Source organism: Capsicum annuum, chromosome 8 (genome assembly GCF_002878395.1).
Source record: "Capsicum annuum cultivar UCD-10X-F1 chromosome 8, UCD10Xv1.1, whole genome shotgun sequence".
NCBI lineage: Eukaryota > Viridiplantae > Streptophyta > Magnoliopsida > Solanales > Solanaceae > Capsicum > Capsicum annuum.
This window is the reverse complement of record NC_061118.1, coordinates 45,423,758-45,448,561: the sequence shown is the minus strand read 5'-3', so window position 1 is coordinate 45,448,561 and position 24,804 is coordinate 45,423,758. Positions and strand designations below refer to the sequence as shown.

Here is a 24,804-nt window from a genome sequence, read left to right as displayed (position 1 = left end):
TGGATAATTTAACAAAACATTGCATTATATGAAATAAATCATATAATTCAGTACTAAATGAAAAAAAAAAAGTGCACTAAAATAGTATACTATATGAAAATGGATGATTAAAATAGTGCACTATATGAAATAAGTCAGTGCACTAAATTAAAAAAAAAGTGCACTAAAATAGTGCCCTCTATGAATATACTAACGGACCGTTTGGTAGAGTGTATAAGAATAATACAAAGTAGTAATGCTTGCATTAGTAATGCAAGTATTAGTTATGCTTGCATTAGGTATGTTGAAATTATTTGTTATGCATTGTTTGATTTGGTGTGTTAAAAATAGCTTGCATTGCATAATTTTAAATTTAAAAACTTATTTACAAAAATACCTTACACAAATATAATGAAAATGATATGGAAAGGATTTTGAAGGGCTATTGTATCTTTACCCATGCTAATGCATACATTAAAGTTCATTGCATTACTAATACCAAGGATTTTTCATGTATTAATTATGCATAGCATAATACACAATAAAACATATAACTTATGCTTGCATTAGTTATACATAGGTTGAAAAAGTATACCGTATAAGGTATTAGCAACACACATAACTAATATTATTTTTTCTAACGCATCCTACCAAATGATCCCTAAATGAAAATGCACTATATGAAAAAAATGAATAATACACAAAAATAGTGCACTATATGAAAAAAAAAAAAATAGTGCATAAAATTAGTGCACTATATGAAGATAAATGAATAGTGCACAAAAATAAAGCGCTATGCATTTCGATCATTTTTTTAACTTCAAGGAATATTTCAGTCAGGTTCTAAAAATGGCTACTCTTAGAATTTCGAAGTATCATTTTGAATATATGTATATGTATGTATGTATATATGTATGTGTGTATATATGTATGTGTGCGTATGTATTTGGTATTGAGGAAAATATTTTACAAAAAAAGTTTTCTATTTTCTTATTTTTTGGATGGTCAAAATTGTTAACTAATTCCGTAAGAAAAACAAAAATGACTTAATCTATGGAAGTAAGAAAAAAGAGATATACCCAATTAACCCCCCCCCCCCCCCGCACTATATCCAAAAAGGCTATGACACACCTCAACTTAAACGGGGTCTTATTACCCCCCTCCCCCTGAACTAATTAAAAGTGAAATTTTCACTCCCTTAGTGCCTATGTGGCACATACGTGGCACTTACGTGGCAAACATACTAAAGTGTCCACGTAGGCACACGTGTGTGCCACGTATATGCCACATAGGCACTAAGGGGGTGAAAATTCCACTTTTAATTAGTTCAGTGGGTAATAGGACCCCCTTTAAGTTGAGGTGTGTCATAACCTTTTTGCGTATAGTTTAGGGGGTTAATTGGGTATTTTCTCTAATAAAAAATATAGATGTATTTGGTAGTGAGGAAAATAGTTTAAAGAAAAAAAATGTCTAATTTTTATTATTTGGATGGTTAAAATTGTAAAAAAGTAATTTTTTCTGAAAAAAAAAAACAAATTCTTTAAGAACAACAAAAATGACTTCATGGATGAAAATAAGAAAAACAATTTTCAAGGTGACATGTCACATTTATTGTTTCCTTCCCAACCTTCTAACACATTCCACCCCCACCAATAACCCCATCTAACCAACCCTCACACTTCTTTCTGATAGTATTTGTCTAGATTATATATTGTACAAATATTTTTGAAAAATTATTTTTTTCTAACTAGCCGAAGGTCTATAGAAAACAACCTCTCTACTTCTTTGGAGGTAGCGGTATGGACTACTTACATTCTACCCTCCCTAGACCCCACTTTGTGGGAATACACTGGGTTTGTTGTTGTTGTTGTTGTATTTTTTCTAACCAAATGCCATACAATAAAGGGATTTATAAATAAGAAACCCACTTATTTTTAGTAAAATTTCTTTAATACCAAACACACCGATATTATACTTATATATAAGGGAGAATCACAAATTTTGATAGTCCTCACAAGGACTTTTTAGACATTTCAGTTCTTTTGTGAAGTAAAGTTGCTAAACATGTCAAATTTATAGTGTATTGATGGTATCCTTTTCTTATATATTTTCATTTTTGCCCTCTTCTTTTTTATTAAGACCATCTCCACTTGGTCTTTTGTAATTGATTTCTTCTGGCTATTTATTGGATTGCCTTTTAATTACAACTTCTTTTATTTATTAAAAAACAATCACTTTAACTTGAAAAAAATTATGCCAAAATAACTTTTAATACAGAATTAAAGTTTGCAATAATTTTTGCTTACACTATTGAAATTTTTTTAAAATATTATTTTTTAAAAAAAATAAGTACTAAATAGGACAATGATAATACCATCTTTCGGGAAAAAGTCATAGTCTCTCTAATGTTTTTCTCTCTCTCTCTTTCTCCGTGGCTAACGTTTTCCCTTCTCTCTCCGGTGAAGAAAATGCCAGCGTAATAGCATTGCTGACGACAGGTAAGTACGATACCCTCTCTCTCCCTTCGTCTCTCCCTTTCTCCCCCTCCCTCCTTCCCTAGAGCTGGTTCACTCTCTCACCAGTATGTGGGTTTTCACCGTTTCTACTCCGACAACGGTTAAGCAGCGCCGCTGACAGGATAGAATAAAAAAAATAGTATTATAGGCGAGAAGAAAGCAGATCTCAACCCCCAGACCAGATCTGACCCAGTGACATTTCGGCAATATTTCGGCGACCAATTTCTACCCTAATTTGTCGGTGTTCAATGCGGCAAGCAGGAGCTGAAGACTTGATCCACATAGCCCGGTGACTTCTAACCTCAGAACTTTATTTCTGTCGTACTTTCTTGCATTGCGCTTTTTCTGTTATCTTCATTGTTTATTTTTTGTGTGGGTTTTTTGTTGCGAGCTGTCTAGTTATCTTCATTGGCTATTTCTAGAATCTTTTATTCTTGAAATTTTGTTGCATTGTGTGCTTTGCGTTTGCCTGTATAGTTATTGTTGTTTTAAGACTTCTCTGGTCTTTTTGTTGAGTAGTAACGTGGGTGGATAATGGTGGAGTAGGGCCATGTCCAGGGGGCTAGGGGTGGGGTTGAGGTCCGGTGTTAGGTTAGGTTTGACATGCGGAGTACGAGGTATTAGGGGGGAAAAGAGAGACGATAGGTTGAGGGTAGGGTCGTGGAATATAGGGACCCTTCAGGGTAAGTCGATAGAACTAGTTAAGATTCTTAGGAAGAGAAGGATTAGTATTGGATGTGTCCAGGAGACCAAGTGAGTAGGTTCTAAGGCTAGGGACGTAGATGGGTACAAGTTATGGTACTCCGATAGTGAGAGGCATAGGAATGACATAGGTATTTTAGTGGACGGGGAGCTTAGGGGGCAGGTTGTGGAGGTTAAAAGGGTTAGTGATAGGGTGATGACTATTAAGTTGATCGTTGGGGGTCTTCTTTGAACATCTGTAGTGCGTATGCGCCATAGACGGGCCTGGACGAGGAGGAGAAAAAAAGATTTTGGGAGGTTTTTGACGAGGTGGTAAGAGGTGTGCCTAGTTCAAAGATGATTGTCATAGGAGAGGATTTTAATGGGCATATCGGGTCTCTTTTGATGGGTTATGATGATGTGTGTGGAGGCTTCGGGTTTGGGGATAAGAATGTTGAAGGAGCAGCTCTTTTAGATTTTGCGAAGGCCTTTGGGTTAGTGGTTATGAATTCCAGTTTTTCGAAGAAAGAGGAGCATCTAGTTACTTTTCATAGCAGGCTAGTCAGGACTCAGATTGACTTTTTGCTGCTTAGGAAGGGGGATAGAGCATTGTGTAAGGATTCTAAGGTAATCCCGAGTGAGAATCTTGTGACCCAGCATAGACTTCTGGTGATGGACTTGGTTATCAAGAAGGGAAAGAAGAGACGGGGTGGGGAGGGTCGACCTAGAGTTAGGTGGGGTGGCCTGACTCCAATTAGTGCCTTGGAGATAGGGATGAAGGTGGAGGCGATGGGGGTTTGGGAGGGTAGGAGGGACGTGGATAGTATGTGGGACAGGGCTGTGGGATGCATCAAAGAGTCTGCTAAAGAGGTGTTGGGTGTCTTGAAGGGCTGGTATGGAAAGTATCGGGGGGATAAATGGTGGAATGAAGACGTTAAGAAGAAGATGGAGATGAAGAAGGCGGCTAATGTTAAGTTGGTGGAGAGTAAGAATGAAAAGGAGAAACGGGTTAGTGGAGAGGAGTATAAGTTAGCTAAGAAAGAGGCTAAGTTAGCAGTTACAGCTGCTAAGACAGCAGCTTTTGAGAGTTTGTATAGGGGGTTAGAGGAGAAAGGCGGGGAAAAAAGGTTGTTTAGGTTTGCCAAGGCTATGGAGCAGAAGGGTCGGGATCTAGACCAAGTAAAGTGTATTAAGGAGGAGGATGGTAGAGTATTGGTGAAGGATACCCTCATAAAGGTAAGATAGAAGTCGTATTTTCATAAGATCTTGAATGATGAGGGGGGACAAAGGTGTTGTGTTAGGAGAGTTAGAGCACACCGGGGAGTGTCGCAATTTTGGCTATTGTCGGCATTTTAGAGTAGAGGAGATCAGTAAGGCTATCCACAAGATATGGAGCGGCAGGGCGACAGGGCCCGATGAGATTTCGGTGGATTTTTAAAAGTTTTCTAGTGGGGCTGGCTTGAGATGGCTAACCAACCTGTTTAACAACATTTTCAAGTCCGCGAAGATGCTTGAGGCGTGGAGATGTAGCACGATGATACTATTATATAAGAACAAGGGTGATATTCAGAGTTGCAACAACTACTGGGGTATTAAGTTGTTGAGTCACACGATGAAGATTTGGGAGAGGGTGGTGGAGCGGAGGTTGAGGAAGATTATGTCTATTTCAGATAATCAATTTGGTTTTATGCCTGATCGTTCGACAACTGAGGCAATTCACCTAGTGCGTAGACTGGTAGAGCAGTATAGAGAGAGGAAGAAGGATCTTCATATGGTGTTTATTGACTTGGAAAAGGCGTATGACAAGGTCCCTAGGGAGGTTCTTTGGAGATGCTTGGAGGCAGGGGGGAGGGTTCCTGTGGCGTACATCAAAGCGATTAAGTATATGTATGAGGGGGCGAAGACTCGAGTAAGGACGGTCGAAGGAGATTCTGAGCATTTTCTGGTCTTGACAGGGTTGCACCAGGGATCAACTCTTAGTCCATTTTTATTTGTTGTGGTGGTGGATTTGTTGACGCGGAGTATACAAGCCAAGGTGCCTTGGTGTATGATTTTTGTAGATGATGTAGTTTTGATTGAGGAGTCACGACAAGGTGTTAGCGATAAGCTGGAGGTTTGAAGGCAAACCTTGGAGTATAAAGGTTTCATATTGAGTAAGACCAAGACGGAGTATTTGGAGTACACGTTTAGTGACTCGAGGTAGTAGTGTAGTTGGAATCTCAGGCAGTCTGAAGAGGGATAGTTTTAAGTATCTTGGGTCTACGATCCAGGGGAATGAAGAGATAGATGAGGATGTATCTCACCGTATTACGGTAGGTTGGATAAAATGGAGGCTCACTTCATGAATTTTATGTGAGAAGAAGGTGCCTCCCAAGCTTAAAGGCAAATTCTATAGAGTTGCGGTCCGGCCAGCTATATTGTATGGAGCGGAGTGTTGGCCAGTTAAGAATTCTCATATCCAAAAGTTGAAGGTGGCGTAAATGAGGATGTTGCGTTGGATATGTGGTCTTACAAGGGGGGACAAAGTTAAGAATGAGATTATTCGGGAGAAGGCGGGAGTGGTATCGGTGAAGGATAAAATGCAGAAAGTGAGGTTGAGATGGTTTGGTCATGTGATGAGGAGGGGCACGGATGCCCCAATTTGTAGATGTGAGAGGCTGGCATTAGATGGTTTCAAATAGGGAAGGGGTAGACTGAAAAAATACTGGAGAGAAGTAATTAGACGTGAGATGGAGCATTTACAGCTCACCGAGGACATGACCCTGGATAGGAAGGTTTGGAGGAAGAACACTAGGATAGAGGGATAAGGTGGGTGTTTGAATCGTAGTCAATAGTTAGGTTTTGTTTGGTGTTTTTTGTTTGGTAATGTACTTTATTATTGTGGTTGTCGTATCTATGTTAGTTTTATCACGTTTCTTTCTTTGAAAGTTCTGGTTTATTGTCCTGTGTCTTGAGCCGGGGATCTATCGAAAACAGCCTCTCTACTTCTTTAGAGGTAGTGGTATGGACTGCGTACATTCTACCCTTCCCAGACCCCACTAGGTGGGACTATAGTGGGTTTGTTGTTGTTGTTGTTGTACTAAATAGGACAATTTAATAAATAATATCTTGTATTTATTATTTTTTAGTGGACGTGAAAAAAAAGTAAATTAATAATTAAAATGGGCCTAAAAGTTTATTCTTTAAGGGACGTGTAAGAAAATAAATATGACAAGTAAATGAATAATGTATTCCTGTAATCCAATTACTATTTAATATCCTTACTAATCATTGTTAAGTTAATTTGTATTAAGGCTCTAAATTAATGTTATAATTATTTTAATATAAACTTGAAGTCATAGAAATATTTTTTGTATTAAATGATTCTATAAGAAGAAAAAAAAGATTATTTATCAAAATAAATGTATTTTATCTATACTAACAAATTGGGATAATGCTCACGAAAATACCTAAATTTTGACCGAATTTTCAGTTGAGCATACTGAACTTTGTGGCAGACCTATTATTAACCCCCCCCCCCCCCAAATGCTATACCCAATTTTAAAGTGGAAAGTATAATATACGCGCCAATGACATATGACACGTGTATTTTTTATTTAAAATTAATTTTCACTTAATTTCTTTTCCATTCTTAATCTTCTCCATTTTCCATTCTTATTTTCTTCTCCTTTTTTATTCATCAAAATTCACAAAAAAAATTAGTAGTAGCAGCAGATCACCATTGTTTTTCTCCAAAATTAGCAATAGCAGCAGACCTAAACAATGATCAAAATCCACAAAAAATTAGCAGTAGCAGCAGACCAAAACATTGGTATTCAACAATGGTGTTGTTCTTCTCTAAAATTAGCAGTAGCAGCAGACCAAAACAATGATCAAAATCCACAAAAAATTAGCAGTAGCAACAGACCAACAACACCATTACAACCAAAACATTGGCATCCAACAACCCAAAACTCAGAAAGTTTCAATCTTTATACTCCTCAAGTTCAATTTAATGGAAAAAATAGCAAGAATTTGCTTCAGAGAATCCAAATCACCAATCTAGAAAGAAACTTCAAAATGCATCATTTTAAAAAAAGAATAAAAAATTCATAATTTGAGAAAATCAACTTCACTGATTTCTTGAAAATTCGAAATTTCAACTACTATCAAGATCGTGCCGACAAATTTCCTTCTGGCGCCAACAGTGGGTTGGTTGATGATGACAATGATAGGTTAATTTTGCTATTTTGATAGAATTGAAGAAGACTCATTTGATGTGTGTATTGAAATTGGGTCAAATTGATGAAATTGAATTGGGTGTGTTGAAGATTACTTATTTGGTGTGTGTGTGTGATGAAATTGTGTTCAATTCAATTCCAAATCAACAATGAAATGAAACACCATTGAAGAGAAGAAAGAAGAGAGAAGAAAGAAGAGAGAAGATATAAATGAAAAATAAATAAAAAACCATTCAATTTATAAAAATAAGAAAATTGAGGACTGTTTTGACCCAAAAAAAAGTTTTTTTAACGATTTTTTTAACACTTTCACACGCCCAATGCGCGTGAATTACACACAATGGTCCAAGGGGACTGATATATACCATTAAAATACGAAAAAAAAAGTCTAGAGGGTAATAGGACTCCTGCAAATTTCAGTATGCTCAATTGAAAATTCGATCAAAGTTCAAGTATTTTCGTGAGTATTATCCCTAACAAATTCATAAAAGTATCATATTTTTTGATTTATTATTTTTATCGAATCATAATTATTTATATACTTATCTTCAAAAATTATTTATATACTTTAAATCATGTTAATTTTTAATATATCTAATTCTCTAACAATACTTTGTTTCTCAAAAACAATATTCTAATTTATATTAAATTAAATGATTATTTAAGAATACTTATAAAAAAGGAATCTAATATTTCATTAAATAATATTAATTATAAGATAAAAATATGATATAAATTAATGTTTTATTTTTCTATCCTGAATTTGGACCCGGATTCAGCATGGACATGGGTTAAACTGGTAGTATATATACTTGTAAACCATTAGAAAAGACAGATTAATAATGAGCCATCGGTCTAGTGATGGTAACAGACGCGTATAGAACCCTCGCCTAACAATTCATGGTCTTAACTCTTGTTAAGTCACAAGACTAACATAAATTGAATGTTATCGCGTGTTCCAAACATCTGTATTCTGTATTCACAGTTCTCTTAGCTGGAAGAAACAAATTTAATAGTTTCAGCAATGACCATTCTGATATCTAAATGTAAGCAACTCTAGCTTTATTCTACCAAGAAAAAAAACCTCTAGCTTTAATTATCAAATAGATCTAAATCATAAGCTTTAAAGGGACAAAACAATGATGATGTTTCCATGAAGTCTTGTTACCTTTTCGGTACATAAAGATTCCAACCACCATTTTGGTGTGGGTATACAGCGAAGAAACAAACATTTCACCTTAACTAGAACTTGCAAGTTCCAAAAACTAAAATCTCAAACAAAATCAGAAAATAAAATTCAACCAAAAGTTGAGTCTTGAATTATGAAATAAGAAAGGAACATAATGGCATAATTACCGAAATGCTTTTACCACTTAATCACTGGCAAAGCTGTTCAACTGCAGTAACAATCTGGGGAGGTTGGACAACAGTCCAGTTCTCTAATGTCCCAGCATATGGGGTTGGCACATCTTGTGATGACAGACATACAATTGGGGCATCTAGATAGTCGTGAAAGTTCTCAGTTATAGCGGCTGTCAAGCTGGCACCAATACCTCCTGTGCGCATACATTCCTCCACAATGAGCACACGATGAGTTTTCTTCACTGAGTTCCTGATGGTGTAAAGGTCAAATGGTTTCAGAGACCTGATATCAATGACTTCAGGATCATAACCCTTGTTCACAAGTGTCTTCGCGGCCTGCATCACATGATATCTCATCCTGGAGTAAGTCAGAATCGTAACATGCTCCCCGGGTCGCACCATCTCTGCTTCTTCAAGATTCAACACATACTCTTCGTCTGGAATTCTCTCCTTGAGGTTGTAGAGCAAAACATGCTCAAACAGAATCACAGGGTTATCACTTCTGATAGCTGCCTTCATCAAGCCCTTGGCATTGTAGGGGGTTGAACAGGCAACCATCTGAATTCCAGGAATTGACTGGAAGTATGACTCAAGGCGTTGAGAGTGCTCTGCTCCAAGCTGTCTACCAACTCCACCAGGACCTCGGATGACAATTGGTATCTTAAACTGGCCACCAGATGTGTAGTGGAGCATACCGCAATTGTTAGATATTTGGTTGAAGGCTAGAAGAAGAAATCCCATGTTCATTCCCTCAACAACTGGACGCAAACCAGTCATTGCAGCTCCAATGCCCATACCAGTGAAAGAGTTTTCAGCAATAGGTGTGTCAAGAACCCTGAGATCACCATATTTTGGGGCAAGTCCTTTAGTCACCTTGTATGAACCTCCATAGTGACCGACATCTTCACCCATTACACAAACAGTGGGATCTCTGTCCATCTCTTCTTCAAGTCCTTCACGGAGAGCTTCAAAGAGCAACAGTTCATGCCTAAAGATGTACATTCAATCACATAGGTGGTGAGATTAAGTAACAAGAAAGATGGATAATGAACAATCTGTAAGCAAGCAATTAGGCAGTAATTAATATAGTTCATACATAGGGATGGCAATGGTGCGGTACGGGTTTTTTCTAAACCCGCGAATTTTAAAACCGCACCGAATCACCTTTAAACCCGCCCCGCACCGCACCGCCCCACATTTTTTCTTTTTTGAAAAATTTGTAACTCCACTGAAAACCATAATATTTTCAATACTAGGAAATAGTAACAACCAATTTCTATTATATCACTTTTCACTAAGGGATTATTAGAAAAGTATCACGTGTACAAGTAATGATCAAATATCAAATTTTCATTAAGATGAATAAAGAAATTAAAAAAGTTATAAATTATTTATTTGTAGTGTTATACATGTTTTAAGTATCATAAAATTTTAAGTGAAAATACATATAATTTTAGATAGATTTATGAGAATAATACCAACTTTTCAGTTTTTTTTAGTTTAAACCCGCATATACCCGCAAACCGCACCGCACCATTTAAAAAAATCTTACTTAAATCCGCCCCACACCCGCACCGCACCCACAGTCTAAAACCCACACACCGCCCCATTGCCATCCCTATTCATACACCGACAATAAAAGAAATATGTGAAAAGAGTGCATATCCAACCAGCCAGCAGAGATCTATTCGATGATGTAAGTTCAATGATTAAGCAAGCACCATTACAGAAAATTCCTTTGAAATCAAGGACATAATCTATCCCCAGTAATTAGAAGACCCCATCAATGAAGCACAGATAACTCAAATACATTTAAAGATAATGCTTGTTATGACCACCATGAAAACTAAACGAGCTCTTTAGTCTTTAAACAAGGAGATACGTAACAGAAATTATTGGGATAGCACAGCAGGAATCTTATGCATAAGGAAGAGAGAACGAATAACAGACCATGTAAAAGGGTGGTTGTGGTGGCCCTAATAATTCATGTAATTAGAACCTCAAAGCACAACAAAGCAGAAAGCAAAAATCACAGTCCCAGCGAGTTTGTAGTAAAAGGGAGCCAAATTATCTATAAAAGATGTAACCTTTCTTTTGAACAACTCCTATGGAGATGGCTCGACAAGAGTAAAGACAAGATTACATTCTTCAGAGGAGCCTCTGATGTTAAAATATAAGATTGCTTAAACCAGTTACGGTTAAAACATATATTACGACATTCTCAAAGGAGCTACAGCAAGAAGTGCACTAGGCCTAATATTCACCAGGAATCCTTTTAGTCTTGTAAGAAACTTGTATCTAGGTGTAGTTACAAGTGCATGATTTCAGATCACTAGCTTTAGAGAACCCAAAATTTGCCTGAAAAGACAAATTATTAACAAATATTGAATAAATGAGTCCTAACCAAAAGGAATACGGATTGATAGTTAATGAAACTAGTTTCAGACTGAAATATAGTTGATTGATACACACTGATATACTTCCATATAATGTAAGTTTATAAACATGAAAAATTCGGAGCACTTTCCGGTTTTGATAGGGTTGCACCAGGGATCGACTCTTAGCCCTTTTTAATTTGCATTGGTGATGGATGTTTTGACACGTCATATTCAAGGGGAGGTGCCTTGGTATATGTTATTTGTTGATGATGTGGTATTGATTGACGAGACCGGGGGAGGAGTTAATGATAAGTTGGAGATTTGGAGACAGACCCTTGAGTCTAAAGGATTTCGGTTGAGCAGGACCAAGACGGAGTACTTAGAGTGTAAGTTTAGTTTAGAGAGTAAGTTTAGTGATGTGTCGCAGGAGGCTGACGTGGTTGTGGAGCTGGACTCTCAGGCCATTCAGAAGAGGATTCAAAAGAGGGGGAGTTTCAAGTATCTGGGGTCTATGATTCAGGGCAATGGTGAGATTGATGAGGATGTCACGCATCGTATTGGGGCAAAGTGGATAAAATGGAGGCTCGCGTCGGGAGTTTTATGTAATAAGAAGGTGCCCTCAAAGCTTAAAGGTATAGAGTGGCAGTCCGAACAGCTATGTTATATGGAGCGGAGTGTTGGCCAGTTAAGAACTCCCACATCCAAAAGTTAAAGGTGGCGGAGATGAGGATGTTGCGATGGATGTGTGGCCATACTAGGAGAGATGGGTGAGGAATAAGATTATTCGAGAGAAGGTGGGAGTGGCTTCGGTGGAGGACAAGATGAGAGAAGTGAGGTTATGTTGGTTCGAACACGTGATGAGAAAGGGCTCCGATGCTCCAGTGCGGAGGTGTGACACTGGATATAGATGGTTTTAGGCGGGGTAGAGATAGGCCGAAGAAATATTGGAGGGAGGTGATTAGGCATGATATGGAGCAGTTACAGCATACGGAGGACATGACCCTTGATAGGAAGGTGTGGAGGACGCAGATTAGAGTAGATAGGGGGCGGGAGTTTGTCGATAATAGTAGGGAAGCATTCTTTATTTGTGTCTAGGGTTTCGAATAGTTAGTTTTAAGTATTATCTTGTGGCTAGCGATAGTAGTTTATTTTGCATGTTATACTAGTTTTTATGCATTTATGTTTTATGTTTGTTATATTGTTATCGGTCCTAAGCCGGGGGTCTATCGGAAATAGCATCTCTATTTCACCCGAGGTAGTGGTATGGTCTGCGTACACTCTATCCTCCCCAGACCCCACTATGTGGAAATACACTGGGTATGTTGTTGAAAAATCCAAACACAACTAGCTTTAATCTTTAAATTTCATTTGAAAAACGTCAGTTTTTCTTCTCTCATGGCGTAGGACTTTACAATAACAATACCTAGTGGAATCCCACAAGTGGGGTTTAGCAACGGTAGTGTGTACGCAGACCTAACCCCTACCTTAGGTGATAGAGAGATTGTTTCCAATAGAACCTTGGGTCCAGGAAAAGCACAAAGCAAAGGGAATGAAGCTACGTGGTAGGACTCTAATTAGGTAATACCTATAGAAAATTAGCAATAATTGTTTTTACCATAGTGCATTTCGAGATTTCTACAGTATGTATAAAATACACATACATACATGAACTATAAGGCAATATGTATATTGTACTTGTACACATCATACATGTAGTGATTGTTATGCGTACTTACAATAAAATTGTGCCCAAATATTTCTTGTATTGATGAGAATGAGACATCTTTTCAATGTAAGCTCTTAATAATATTTGGTATGACAATCGAGGTTCTGTACTCCTGAAGCTAGAGCAAAGCAGAAAACAAGTACCTGTAGAAATTATTATGTTATGATCTTTGGGGAAGGATCGATTCATAGGGCGATATATAAGGTCAACATTAAAGGGAGACTAAAACCTTAGAGTTCAATGGAAGAGAGAACTCCGATCTCTTCAGCTCATTTAAGGGAAGCTGAAACCATAGAGTTCAATGGAAGAGAGAACTCTAATCTCTTGCTTTTTTCTGAAATTTGACTTATTTATTTATTCTTCAAAAAACTTTTTAAATAGGAGTCATGTTACATCATCAATAGTCTAATCCCTATGAAAGTAGAAAACATAAAACCCAATTTAATTATTTTTCTTTATTATTCTCGAATAGGATTTAAGTGCCCTTTTGGTAGCTTTTTGGAATATATGAAATTAAATAAAATGATAAGGACACAAATAAAGATTTCATCAGTTCCTTACAAGCTAGAAATACGAATTAATCTTCATGACAGTGGTATAGTTGCAGCAACATCTTAGGTTTACTTTTCTCTTTTTGGATAGTCAAATTAGTCTCCCTTCAAACATTCTTCGATTTCTCTCCTTCCAAAGAACACACACTAGGGATAAAGGTATACCATGCCTGTCTTCCTATCCTTCTCCTGAAAGTCCACTTGCACAACGAATTTTTGATCTGCCTAAAGTCGTCCGTGTCATTTTGGACCAGTTCAGCACCATTCACTACAATTGGTAGCAACATGACATCGCAATAGGAGATGGTCCACATCTTCTTCCGGACATCTGCACTTAAAGAACCAATTGACATGCAATCTTCTCTGCCTTGGATCATTAGATGTCAATATTACCTCTCTTGCTGCTAGGCAAGAATAGAAACACACGTTTCCCTTCAAAGGATTCCAGGATGTTAAGAGTGGGAAGTCAGACTCCTCTCTCATAAAATATCTTGTGATAATATGACTTAACTTAAAAAACTACATCTCTCAAACCCTCTACCTCTGAAGAGTATTGGCTAGCATGTATTGTACGTTATATTGTTGGGAACTTCAATCATACATTTTGTTGTAGTGATGGATGAATTGACAAGGCATATTGAAGGGGAGGTGCCGTGGTGCATGTTGTTTGCAAATGACATAGTATTGATCTGTATTGATATTAACGATATCGACGAGACATGCGGTGGAGTTAACGATAGACTAGAAGTTTGGAGACAAACCCTAGAATCTAAAAGTTTTAGGTTATGAAGCAAAGACTAAAATAGAGTACCTGGAGTGCAATTTCAGTTCGCGTGTAACGGAGGAAGGGGTAGAAGTGAAGATCAATACACAAGTCGTACCCAAGAGAGATATTTACAAGTATATTTGGTCTATAATCCAAGAAAAGGAGAAGATTGATAGTGAAATCGAGGCTCCCATCCGGGATACTTAGTGATACAAAGTGTCACCAAGGCTTAAAGATAACTATAAGCTCTATAAGCTCTACAGTGGTGGTGGTTAGTCCTACATTGTTGTGTGGGCAAAGGGCTAGCCCCTCAAGAACGTGCACGTCCAGAAGATGAATAAAGTGGAGATGAGGATGCCCAAATGGATGTATGGGCATACTAGGAGAGTGAGAATTAGGAATGAAATTATACTAACAAGATGGGAGAGGCCTCTATAGCGGACAAGATGAGGTATGCGAGGCTGAGGTACTTCGTACATGTAAAGATGAGGTATGCAGAGGCACAAGGTGAAGAGTTTTGCAACAGCAGAGAAGAATCGGAGGAGGTGATCAGACAGGATATGACACATCTTCAACTTACAGACTGAGGACATGACTCTTCATAGCAACATATGGAGGTTGAGGATAAGGGTAGAAAAGTAGCAGGTAGCCAAGTGTTGTAGTACGTTTATGTGGGAAAGACAAAGGGCTATCTCCTCATCTCCTTTGTAATCCTATATAGTATTTCTATAAGATCTTATTTTCTAATTTTTACTACTACCTATTACATTATTTGCTTTATTTATCTAGCTATTTTGTGGCCATTATTCTCTTTTCTATCTTGCTCTGATTATACTTCTTTTGAGTTAAGGGTCTACTGGAAATAACCTCTCTACTCTACATCTTACCCTGGATTACACTTGGTATGTAGTTGTGAACTCTTAAAGTTCGAAATCACTTTAATAAAATACTTATCAAAAATAGTGTTACTGGAATGGCAATGTAAACCATTTCTTTTGATCATTGACTTAAAAATTTCAAGGCAAATAAGAATCTTGAAAATTTTGGAGCAAACAACAGAAGAAAAAGTGAAAGTGCTACAAGAAGAAAAGCAAGATATACACAATTAATACCCTTAGTAAATCTTTTTTAAAGTCCACGGGAGACATGAGTGGCCGAAAGAGAAGATTCACTAAAAATGTTATCTTTTTTTCTCTCCTATGTACACCTGCTTTTGGTTAGAATCTGCTGACAAACAACCCCTCGGATGTGAAGTTTTATAAAACAAGTGACGGTTAGATCCCTAGAAGACAAACATTAGGAGAGACAAGTAAGAGGCAACTACAAGGAAGAAATTTGAACTGTAAAGATATGCATGTACAACTCAGAGGAGAAGTACATATACCCTGGCTTGGATGAAGTATAAGCTGCAGCAGTATCTTCTTTTGCCTGTAAAAGAATTACATGCAACACCAAATCTCAAAGTCCAAAAAGAGTAAAATCTACTAATATATGCTTTCTGTTCCTTCTAATAAATGATTATATGAATACATAAACACACAATCATAATTAGAGAGTAAAGAATACTAACAGCAACAGCATTAGTAATTAATTTTTCAGCTCTTCCCCCATGTCCATTCAAACCATAGCTCAAACACCCATCAGATCTAACCATAAAAAATCTTCCTTTCCTATCTGCGCCAACAACACAAACACATGCATCAAAATCAACCCATAAATTCCACAAAATGCAAGACATACGATTGAAATTTAGAGAGTAAACATGGACTCAATGGTAACTATAAAATTCTTCTAGTGAACCAATTAATACTCAAGAAGGAATAGAAAAACCATGTTTAAGTTTTTTAATTTTTTTGATAGCCGTAGTTTCCGGACCAGCTTGCGTGCACCTCCACTAATTCTATGGAATACCTGCCACCTCCCACCACCAACAGATACTAGGTAACTGTATCCACCAAGGCTAGGATAAATTGGAAGACATCACCTAGTGATTTTGTCTCCGCTCAATATGAACATGATACCCCGTGGTTCTCACCCACTTTGTTTACCACTAGGCCGCACCGTTGGCTGCGGAACCCATGTTTGAGTTACAAACAGGAAAGAAGAGAGAGATCAAAAACAACCAAATAGACACAAAGATTAGATAAACAGAATCAAACACAACAACATCCCACTGTAATCCCATAAGTCAAGTGAGACTGTTTCCCATAGATACTCAACTTAACTGGTACCTGCCAAACAATCTGAAAAGAGGGATACAGAAGCAATCACAATACAAGTTAATCGAAATGGAATGCGCTACACAACAAACAATAAAAAGGACAATTGATTAGACCAAAAAAAAAAGATATAAATTTAAGCTGCAACACTAACAAAACCCAATTTGGAATACTAGCAAAAGATTCATAATTTACAACAAACCTGACAAAGATCTGCGAGAATTAGCGAAAAGTGTTTTGTTGGTATCCAAAGAATTAGTTGAGTTTAGGGCAGTAACAGTACCAATTCCTTGAATAATAACAGCCATCTAGAAAACACCAGGAAGAACAAATTGGCTTCTTGATTCAATACAAACGAAGAGAAAATGCAGTATCAGAACGAGGAATTAATGGCACTTATAACTATATATATTCACGCAAAATGAGTGAGAACAAATGAAGTGGGGGCGGAAAGAACAAAGTGCACAAGGGGTTGGGCGATTTAATTGAAGGAAAAATGAGAAAAGAGGAGGGAAGAATGTATGAGCCACATATACACCTCCATTGTCCTTGTTCATAGTGACTGATTCTCTACTTGCTTACTCATGGTAATATGATGTTTCTCTCTAATCAGTTTGACACAGTATTAGTTCTCCTTTTACATTACAATAATCAATCAAATCACATATTATTTCACCCCTGCACTATATATAAAACATTGAGTATTGATAATTGAAATTAATAATAATCATTTAATTTTGATTTTGAGAGTTGAGATTATTTATGTATTACTCAATAATTTTAAAAATTATGAATATATTTAGTATTTCTATCAAGGATATAATGGAAAACATATATATAAAATACTTTTGATTTTAGAACTTAAACAATTAAATTAAAATAAATATTTTTGGAAAGTAGGTCAATTAATACGAAACGGAGAGAATACTTTGTACTCCCTCAGGTCCTTATTACTTGTCCTTTTTTAATTTCTCAAGAAATATTAACTAAAAAATTAATTTAATTAAGTTATTCTTATTTATTTAATAACTAAAATGACAATTTAATTAAATTATTCTTATTTATTTGGTATTATTCAAATCTTAATTACTCTTATATACAAGCGGCTTGGGAGCAGCTGAGCGTTGTGCTGCCAGCTTGCCTCTCAAGGACTATTTTCGTCATTACGCTGCATTTTATACGTGTTAGTTTTGGGTTTCATCAGCTGCACGTGTAAGCAAGAAAACACCAAAGCCTCTGTCTCAATTTCATCATCAGCAAAGGATCTCCCAATTTTTATTTGTCGTTGTTTACACCACCTTTCTCTTTGTTTACACCGCCTTTCTCTAGAAATAAATAAAATTTTCCTCATTAATTAACCATTAGCTACGCCATCATCGACGCCTTATTCTTCTTCCTTGATTGTACGGTTGGATTTTTTCGGTATTTATAGAGTTTGTTAAATTTAATTTGGTTTGGATTTACAAATTGTTTACTGAATTAGGTAGTTGATATTAGATTCTTCGAACTTTGGTAGCTCTTTTGTTGCTAAAATGGGTGTTTTTTATGGTGTTTATTATCGGATTTAGCTGTAAAGATTATGTTTTCGCTTAGTATTTGGTAGCAAGAGTCAGTAATTTGTAGTTTGATTTGGTTGAAAGTTGAAAAAAGTTTTTTCTGTAGCTCAATTTTGCTATAAAGATTATGTTTTTTCTTAGTATTTTGTACCAACAAGTAGTAATTGGTAGTTTGATTAGGCTGAAACTTGAAAAAGTTTATGTAACTCGATTTTGCTCAAGCTTGGAACTTTCAGTAGAAGTTTTTGTTCAAAAGATAAGTGCTTTGTAAAGGGTTTGTTATTGGTTCCTGTGTGTGGGGGTGGGGTCGCTTTGGATTGGGGGGAGAGGGGACAGCAATAGCTGCCGAATAATTTTATCCACCAAGGCTAAGACGGATAGGAACAACTGAAAAATTGGAAAAAAAGTGTTTTATAAGTAGAAATAAAAGTAACATATTTCCAGAGTAGCTCAATTTTGCTACTCTCTCAAACTTTGGACAGAAAATTGTTGGAACTATAGATTATGATTGTAGATGATATTGGATTTTGGAACTTTGACAGAGGTTTTTTGTACAAAAATGGGTACTATAGTTGACATTGGATTTTTTTTGAAGTTTCTATTGAAATAGGTGTTTGATATATGTTCCTTTTTCGTTCGGGGGGGGGGGGGGGGGGGTGGGGTGTGTTTTTGATTCACCTGTAAAAATAGGTTTCTGCTTAGCATTCTCATTCCTTCTTGTTGAATTCCAAAACACTGATTAGTTTCATTTCACAGAGAGTAAATTTTTGTTCGGTGTGTTCATCTTAACTTTGGTTAGTTTGAAAGTTTCTTCTAGGATATTGCTGGATTTGTTCTTACTGAAGATATTTTTATTGGTAACATATCTGTTTAGCTTTATCTACCTTAGTCAAAGCGTTAAATAGCTTGATTAACTTCTAAAGTCATTGAAATTCATGTTTTATATGTTCACATATGGATTTTACAGACTGCTGTGGTTGATTTTTCTATCTACTGTGTAAAGCCTTATTTTAAGATCTTCCCTTTGTGAGTTCAGCTAGACAGGTATATTTGTTTTCTAATTTTTCCTTTGTTCTATGGTTTCGAATTTGGTGTCTGGCTCTTGAGGCCGCCTCTGATAAAGACAAAAACTTGACATAATAATTTTATATAGGTGAATGTTGGGGTAAGTGATATAGTGAATAAAGGAACATTTCGACTACATTATTTTTCCCTTTCCATTAATTGTTAGTAGACTATTTAAAATTTTACAAGCATTAGGTAAGGTGAGACACTGTTTCAGTGATATGCATATTGTTGTTTTTGATTGCTTACTTCTGCAAGTTACTTACTTTATTATCTGTTATTCAAGTCTTCTACTGAGCTATAAGTTCATTCATTGGTTTGTTTTGTACCATATGACGCCATTTACTCTCCACCTTCCCCGATTTACTGAAACAGAATCTACCATAATAGATTAACAGCTTCCCTTCGATGCTATTACAAAAGAAACTACAGCTTGGAGATGTAAGGTTCAGGTCGTCGATAAGTTTTGGCCTCATGAAAGCAAATATCAGAGTGTGCAATTTCAAACGATGATTGTGCAAGATGAAAGTGTAAGTTTAACTTTATCCCAGTTCTTACTGAAAAATCATTTCCATACTCAACATGTTTGAAAAAATATTATTACCTATGACAACTTCATAAAGTGGAAGTTGAGGCCCGATTAAAGTAGCAAAGGTTGAAAATGGTAACAAATTCTTTTGTATATTCTATTCGCAGGCCTAAGATTTTCTCTATGCCACCTGAATACAGGAACAAAAGGTTGCTATAGTACTCTATGGCGATGATATTCCAAAGTATGAGAGGCTATTTGCACCTTTAAAAACATATCTGGTTTCCTGCATAAAAGTTAGAGACCCCCGCAGCTACTCAATACGCACCGGTGTTTATAAATGGGTGGTCGACAGACACACAGTTGTTGAACCTGTCACCAATAATAGTAGGACGGAAGTGCCCCTGATTTCTCCAACAAAGTTGAACACAGTTTCTTTTCTAGCTATCGACCGTCTACGCCCAGGTGTTGAATTTGGTAAGCTCCCAGTTTACGCGTACGCCTCTTTACCATATCATCTAGCTGAGCCCTACTAATTAAATCAAATATCGCTGTCTTATTTTTCATTACGCCAGACTTATTCGCAGTAGTAGCCAATCGTAGCGCGCTGCAATATACCACCAACCAAAGTAAGCATTTTCGGGAGGCAATTGTCATAGATCAGAGGTGAGTTACTCAACCCTTCTCTCTTATTAAAGCATTCTTGCATGATAAAAATTTATATGTTTCTTACATCAACCAACAAAAAACATACCCTATTTACTATATAGGATGATTTGGCAGACAACGAGGGTGCTATGCTACTACAACACTTGCATAAGCACCCTGTTATTCTTGCTAAACGTATTGGAGTTACTGAATTCCGTGGTGGTATGCTGTTTACATCAATCTCTGTAACGTTTTTCTTTTACTGCTACACTTATTCCTCTGTATTTAATTAAAATTCCTCTCTATCTGTGACATACGCAGCTATAAGATTAGCCACAAGGTATCAGTCAACGATCATACTCAATCCTAAGTACATGCAGGCTGCTACATTGATGAAGTGGTACTTATTAACTAATCCCCCATCACCATGTCATACTACTCAAATACTTTTACTAAAAACCACACTCGCTATTTGACTTAAACTTTTCTCAGGGTAAAGGACAATGAGCAAATATTGATATTGTACATTTTACGAAGCTCATTAGCATCAACTTCTTCCCTGACTCTTGCACCAATTGAAGATGAGGTTTTCCCTATATCCACAATTTTAGACTTGTCATCCCAAGTGAGTAGTGTGTACATCTACTACACTAATTTTCATTACTGTCAATAACTTGTCCAACGCCTTACCGTAAAGATCTTCAGAGCAATTTCTAATATCGTTGAATTCATACTGCAGGTGCATACTTTCCCTGTGGAAGGAAAAATATCACTTCTTGATCGTCCCTAGTTCTTTTACTTGCTCGCCTTCTCACATTACAATCTCTTTGTACACATAAAGACAAAAAAGCTGGTGCATTGCTTCAACTGTAAGCTAGAACGAATGTTGGTCCCCAGGTAACTTCCGTTGAGCAACTTCTCAATTTTAGCATTCGCTTTCAGTGAATTTTGAGGTCCTACATGTACTAGTGAAGTTGTTCCTAACACAAATCTACTACTGCTACTAAATAACGGATAATTAGTAGTAGTAGTAGTAGTTTTCCTTGTGTTCTGCTTGAAATAATGCCCAATTGTTCTTTTACAATAATACACTAGATTACATAAAGCTCACAAGATTGTTGATAATTTTTAAAAGATATTATCATTCTTCATCCAAAGACATACACAGAAATCGTGTTGGCTCATTTCTCTGTTTTTTTAGCTTGAAATACATGAAATAATATAAGCTTTAAGAATAGTGATACTGGATATGTATGTAGACTGTAGTGTATCTTTTTGGGTTGCTTTGAGAAATACCAGTTATATTCCAATTTGTAAATAGTATAGAACAATTGTCAACTGGTCCTGCAATGCCTGCTGTCCCTTCTTAAATTTTAATTGGACATATTGGGTGTGGTTGGTAGCAGTGTGGAAGTGAAGATTATTGTGTTTGTTGGACTTATTATAAATTATTTCTCTATACAACAACATACCTAGCAAGGTAGTGAAAATGTTAGCGTATTCACTAGAATTTAAACAAGAAATCTCACGATTCCTCTTTAAGTTCATTAACCAGGATGTCATACATGCTCGACTTATTGGACATTTTTGTTCGATTAAGTATTAATAACTAATCCTATTTTAGGACATAGGACCTTCAGCTAGCGATCAATCAAGTGAAAAAACATTGTATAGGACCTGATTCATATCTAAGTAAAAACAAAAAAAATACTCAATATACGTATGTTTCTGTCTTTAATTTATTATTACCCAAATGAGAATAAGAAGATAAAAACCCCAAAGGGTCTCATGTTGTTGTACTCAGCCCATGCTGGCTCTTAAACCACATAAAATAAGGCTACGATAGATTAATAATCAACCTTAAGTATGTTGACTCCGCTGAATCACTTGTTGTATACAAGATTTCAACCTAAATATGGACAGATTAAAAAAATTCATTTTGTCTGAACTATTATCACACATTGATCACTTCTACTATCGAAATTAATATTTTAAATTAAATAAGATCCTATAATAAGTTTCTTTGCTTTTTTGAACGATAACATTTCAGATATTAACATTACATATTTTATTTTTCTTCCATTTGTATCACAGATGCCACTTTGAGGTTAACATTATGGACAATAGTGATACAATTACCGCAACAGTGTCAGAAACGGTGGCAGAGACAATGCTATCCCTTACTGCCGAACAAATATATCAAAATGTTGCTGCCCAGGTACATAAATTATCTTTATTAAATCCTATTATAATAGTAGACATCTTCGTTGAATCCGATTATAGCAGTAAACAAAAACGCTCCACTATGTAACCTCATACTCACTGCACCATTTTTTCTCCTTTGCACTCAGAGAGAACCGTTGTCTATTGTCCGTACAAATCAACAGCTTGCTCATAAACTTTTTAGACTCCAGCTACAAAAGCCAAGCTATAAATTTCCCGATCAAACACTTGGTATGTTGGCTGCTATATCCTTCACTTAAGCAGAAAACCCGGCTTTTCAAACATTACCTTCACCAATGGCTCCTAGAGAAACAGGTAAGAAGCAAAAAGTCGAACCGATCACTCCAACAAAAAAGGCTTAAAGGTAACAATACTTTCAGTAATTTCTTTGCTATTATACCATACCTCCATTTTAACTTATTGCATGGAACACTTTCATTACGAAACATCTTCAGTATAACTCTCAACTAAAATAAAAGAGTACCTTGTTGTTCTATTAATAGTCAAGTTTATCTGCAATATCTCAATGAGTTACTTGTGACGATCATTAATGATATGGTACAAATATTGCTTCATCAACTATTTCGAAGTTTGGTGTTGGGGCAAAATTTGTTTCCGCTATGTTTTATCTCTGACATTTACAGCATGTCAACCACAAAAGGCCGGTAAATGTAATGCTTTCCTTCATTGCTTCTTTCTATTCACTACAATCACAATTAATTTACCTCTTCCTTTTTGTTTGAACAGGTAAATAGAACAATCCTGCACCCCTTCATTACTGACAAAATACAGTATTTTTCCTTCGCCTACTTAAATTATCTCTATAGGTAACAAGTGCGCAAAGTTAGCTGCAACCAAGGCTGCCTACCTCCACCAATGCCATACAGGTAGCCACATCAACAGGCTTTTTCATTTTAATGTGACAAACCTACATGTCAATAGTTTTTGTATAAATGGCTTGAAAAGTAGTATCAACTTTCTCTTAGTGTTATGTATCGATTTTCTTTTCAACATTTATTATTGCAATCTTGTATTAACTTGCAACAAGAAGGGAAGATGGATATCTATTTCCTTCTCAGAATTTACCTCAATTTCTTATTATGATACTTTCGTTAAAATTTGATACAATACTGATAGCGACATATAAAATACGATTACAAATGATAGGAACATCATATTATTAGGCCTGCGCTAGCGCGGGCTTCTACATCTAGTATTTGTATATGTATGAAGATTCAAACTTCTAAATTTTATGACAAATCTTACTATTCAAATATGCAATTCTGTGTAACAAAATTCTATCCTTATAAATTCAAATTATACTCCCTCCGTTTAAAAAAAAATGACCTACTTTGACTTGATGCAAAGTTTAAGAAAATAAAGAAGGCTTTTGAATCTTGTGGCCTTAAATTAAAGTTGTGTCAAATGTACCAAAATGCTCTTTAATCTTGTGGTCCTAGACATGCTATGTGGATAATTGAAATTAAAGTATTGCAAAAAAAAAAGGGGTCATTCTTTTTTAAACCAACTAAAAAGGAAAGTAGATCATTCTTTTTTAAACGAAGGGAGTATTAAATTTAAAATATAATAGTCTGAATAAATAATATGAATTAATATAATTGAATCAATTAGTTTGGATTAGTAAATATTAATTTAATTAATGCCCAAATTTTACTAGTTCATTAATTTGGGCTACAAATGATGAACTCACTTTTCAATACCCAAGATGTCATTTATTCTAGAAATTTGGTGCCGCATGTCAAATGATGTGGCATGCCAAATCAAGTGAAGGAACCAATAGGATCATGCCATATATCAAAATTATGCAGCATGCCTAGTGAAATAAAAGATCAATGGAAACACGCCACTTGTGCAAGTTGATGTGTTTCAACAATCAAGTATGGTTACGTGAAACACCCTGTTATACCTCATTTTAACACTAGGTCAAAATAGTGTACAAAACTTCTAATATAATTAAGGAAGTCGCCACCTAATTAGTTCTACGGTGAATTAGGACACCTATTATAAACTACGTAATTAAACTAAGGGACTTCATTTAAGGTCTACGCAACTTAAAATTCTAGGTAAGAGTTCTAATTATCCTATAGGGAAGGGATTAAGCACCTTATGGGATCCGCTAACTACAGTTAACCGGCCAAACTTAGATTAATTAAAAAAATAAAATAAATAAAAAAATTAAAAAAAATAAAAAAAAACATGAGATAAGAAAGTAAACTTTGTTAAAAAAGGCTTATTTCATCTAATAAAGAAATAATTATAGTTTAAAAGACTTGATAAAATTTGCTTATTTACAAAGTTATTAAAGGGTTGCCAAAAACATCTTTTGATTAAAGAGAGTTTTTTAAAAGTCATTATTTTCTGAAT

The 24,804-nt window shown here is 35.9% G+C and overlaps 2 protein-coding genes across 4 annotated transcripts; one reads left to right on the top strand and one right to left on the bottom strand.

The window, feature by feature from the left end:
- Positions 1-8,544: 8,544 nt before the first annotated feature.
- LOC107846758 (pyruvate dehydrogenase E1 component subunit beta-3, chloroplastic) lies at positions 8,545-17,050 on the bottom strand. 2 transcript variants are annotated; one of them, XM_016691054.2, is made up of 4 exons: positions 16,601-17,050; positions 15,750-15,853; positions 15,564-15,607; positions 8,545-9,746 (listed from the first exon to the last, which is right to left on the bottom strand). In XM_016691054.2, the coding sequence occupies exons 1-4, from the start codon at positions 16,704-16,706 to the stop codon at positions 8,774-8,776; spliced, it is 1,227 nt and encodes a 408-aa protein (XP_016546540.1). In that variant the 5' UTR covers positions 16,707-17,050; the 3' UTR covers positions 8,545-8,773. The 2 variants fall into 2 exon arrangements, with proteins under 2 accessions (XP_016546540.1, XP_016546542.1); XM_016691056.2 differs by lacking the exons at positions 15,750-15,853; positions 16,601-17,050 and having other exon boundaries at positions 12,873-15,607.
- Positions 17,051-18,888: 1,838 nt separating this feature from the next.
- On the top strand, positions 18,889-23,465 carry LOC107857248. 2 transcript variants are annotated; one of them, XR_001670805.2, is made up of 9 exons: positions 18,889-19,549; positions 19,716-20,025; positions 20,124-20,214; positions 20,319-20,418; positions 20,518-20,596; positions 20,689-20,821; positions 20,936-21,093; positions 22,291-22,414; positions 22,548-23,465. XR_001670805.2 is itself a non-coding variant. In XM_016702177.2 (5 exons), the coding sequence occupies exons 1-5, from the start codon at positions 19,529-19,531 to the stop codon at positions 20,521-20,523; spliced, it is 495 nt and encodes a 164-aa protein (XP_016557663.1). In that variant the 5' UTR covers positions 18,889-19,528; the 3' UTR covers positions 20,524-20,673. The 2 variants fall into 2 exon arrangements, 1 of the variants encoding a protein (XP_016557663.1); XM_016702177.2 differs by lacking the exons at positions 20,689-20,821; positions 20,936-21,093; positions 22,291-22,414; positions 22,548-23,465 and having other exon boundaries at positions 19,749-20,025; positions 20,518-20,673.
- Positions 23,466-24,804: the final 1,339 nt, after the last annotated feature.

Excerpts from the sequence above, each read along its gene's own strand:
- LOC107846758 (XM_016691054.2), bottom strand. The coding sequence starts at position 16,706 with ATGGCTGTTATTATTCAAGGAATTGGTACTGTTACTGCCCTAAACTCA. Across the intron at positions 15,854-16,600 it reads TTCTCGCAGATCTTTGTCAG|ATAGGAAAGGAAGATTTTTT; the intron begins GTTTGTTGTAAA and ends TTGTTGGCGCAG. Across the intron at positions 15,608-15,749 it reads TAATTACTAATGCTGTTGCT|GCAAAAGAAGATACTGCTGC; the intron begins GTTAGTATTCTT and ends ATTCTTTTACAG.
- LOC107857248 (XM_016702177.2), top strand. The coding sequence starts at position 19,529 with ATGATTGTGCAAGATGAAAGT. Across the intron at positions 19,550-19,748 it reads TGATTGTGCAAGATGAAAGT|GAACAAAAGGTTGCTATAGT; the intron begins GTAAGTTTAACT and ends ACCTGAATACAG. Across the intron at positions 20,215-20,318 it reads GCAATTGTCATAGATCAGAG|GATGATTTGGCAGACAACGA; the intron begins GTGAGTTACTCA and ends TTTACTATATAG.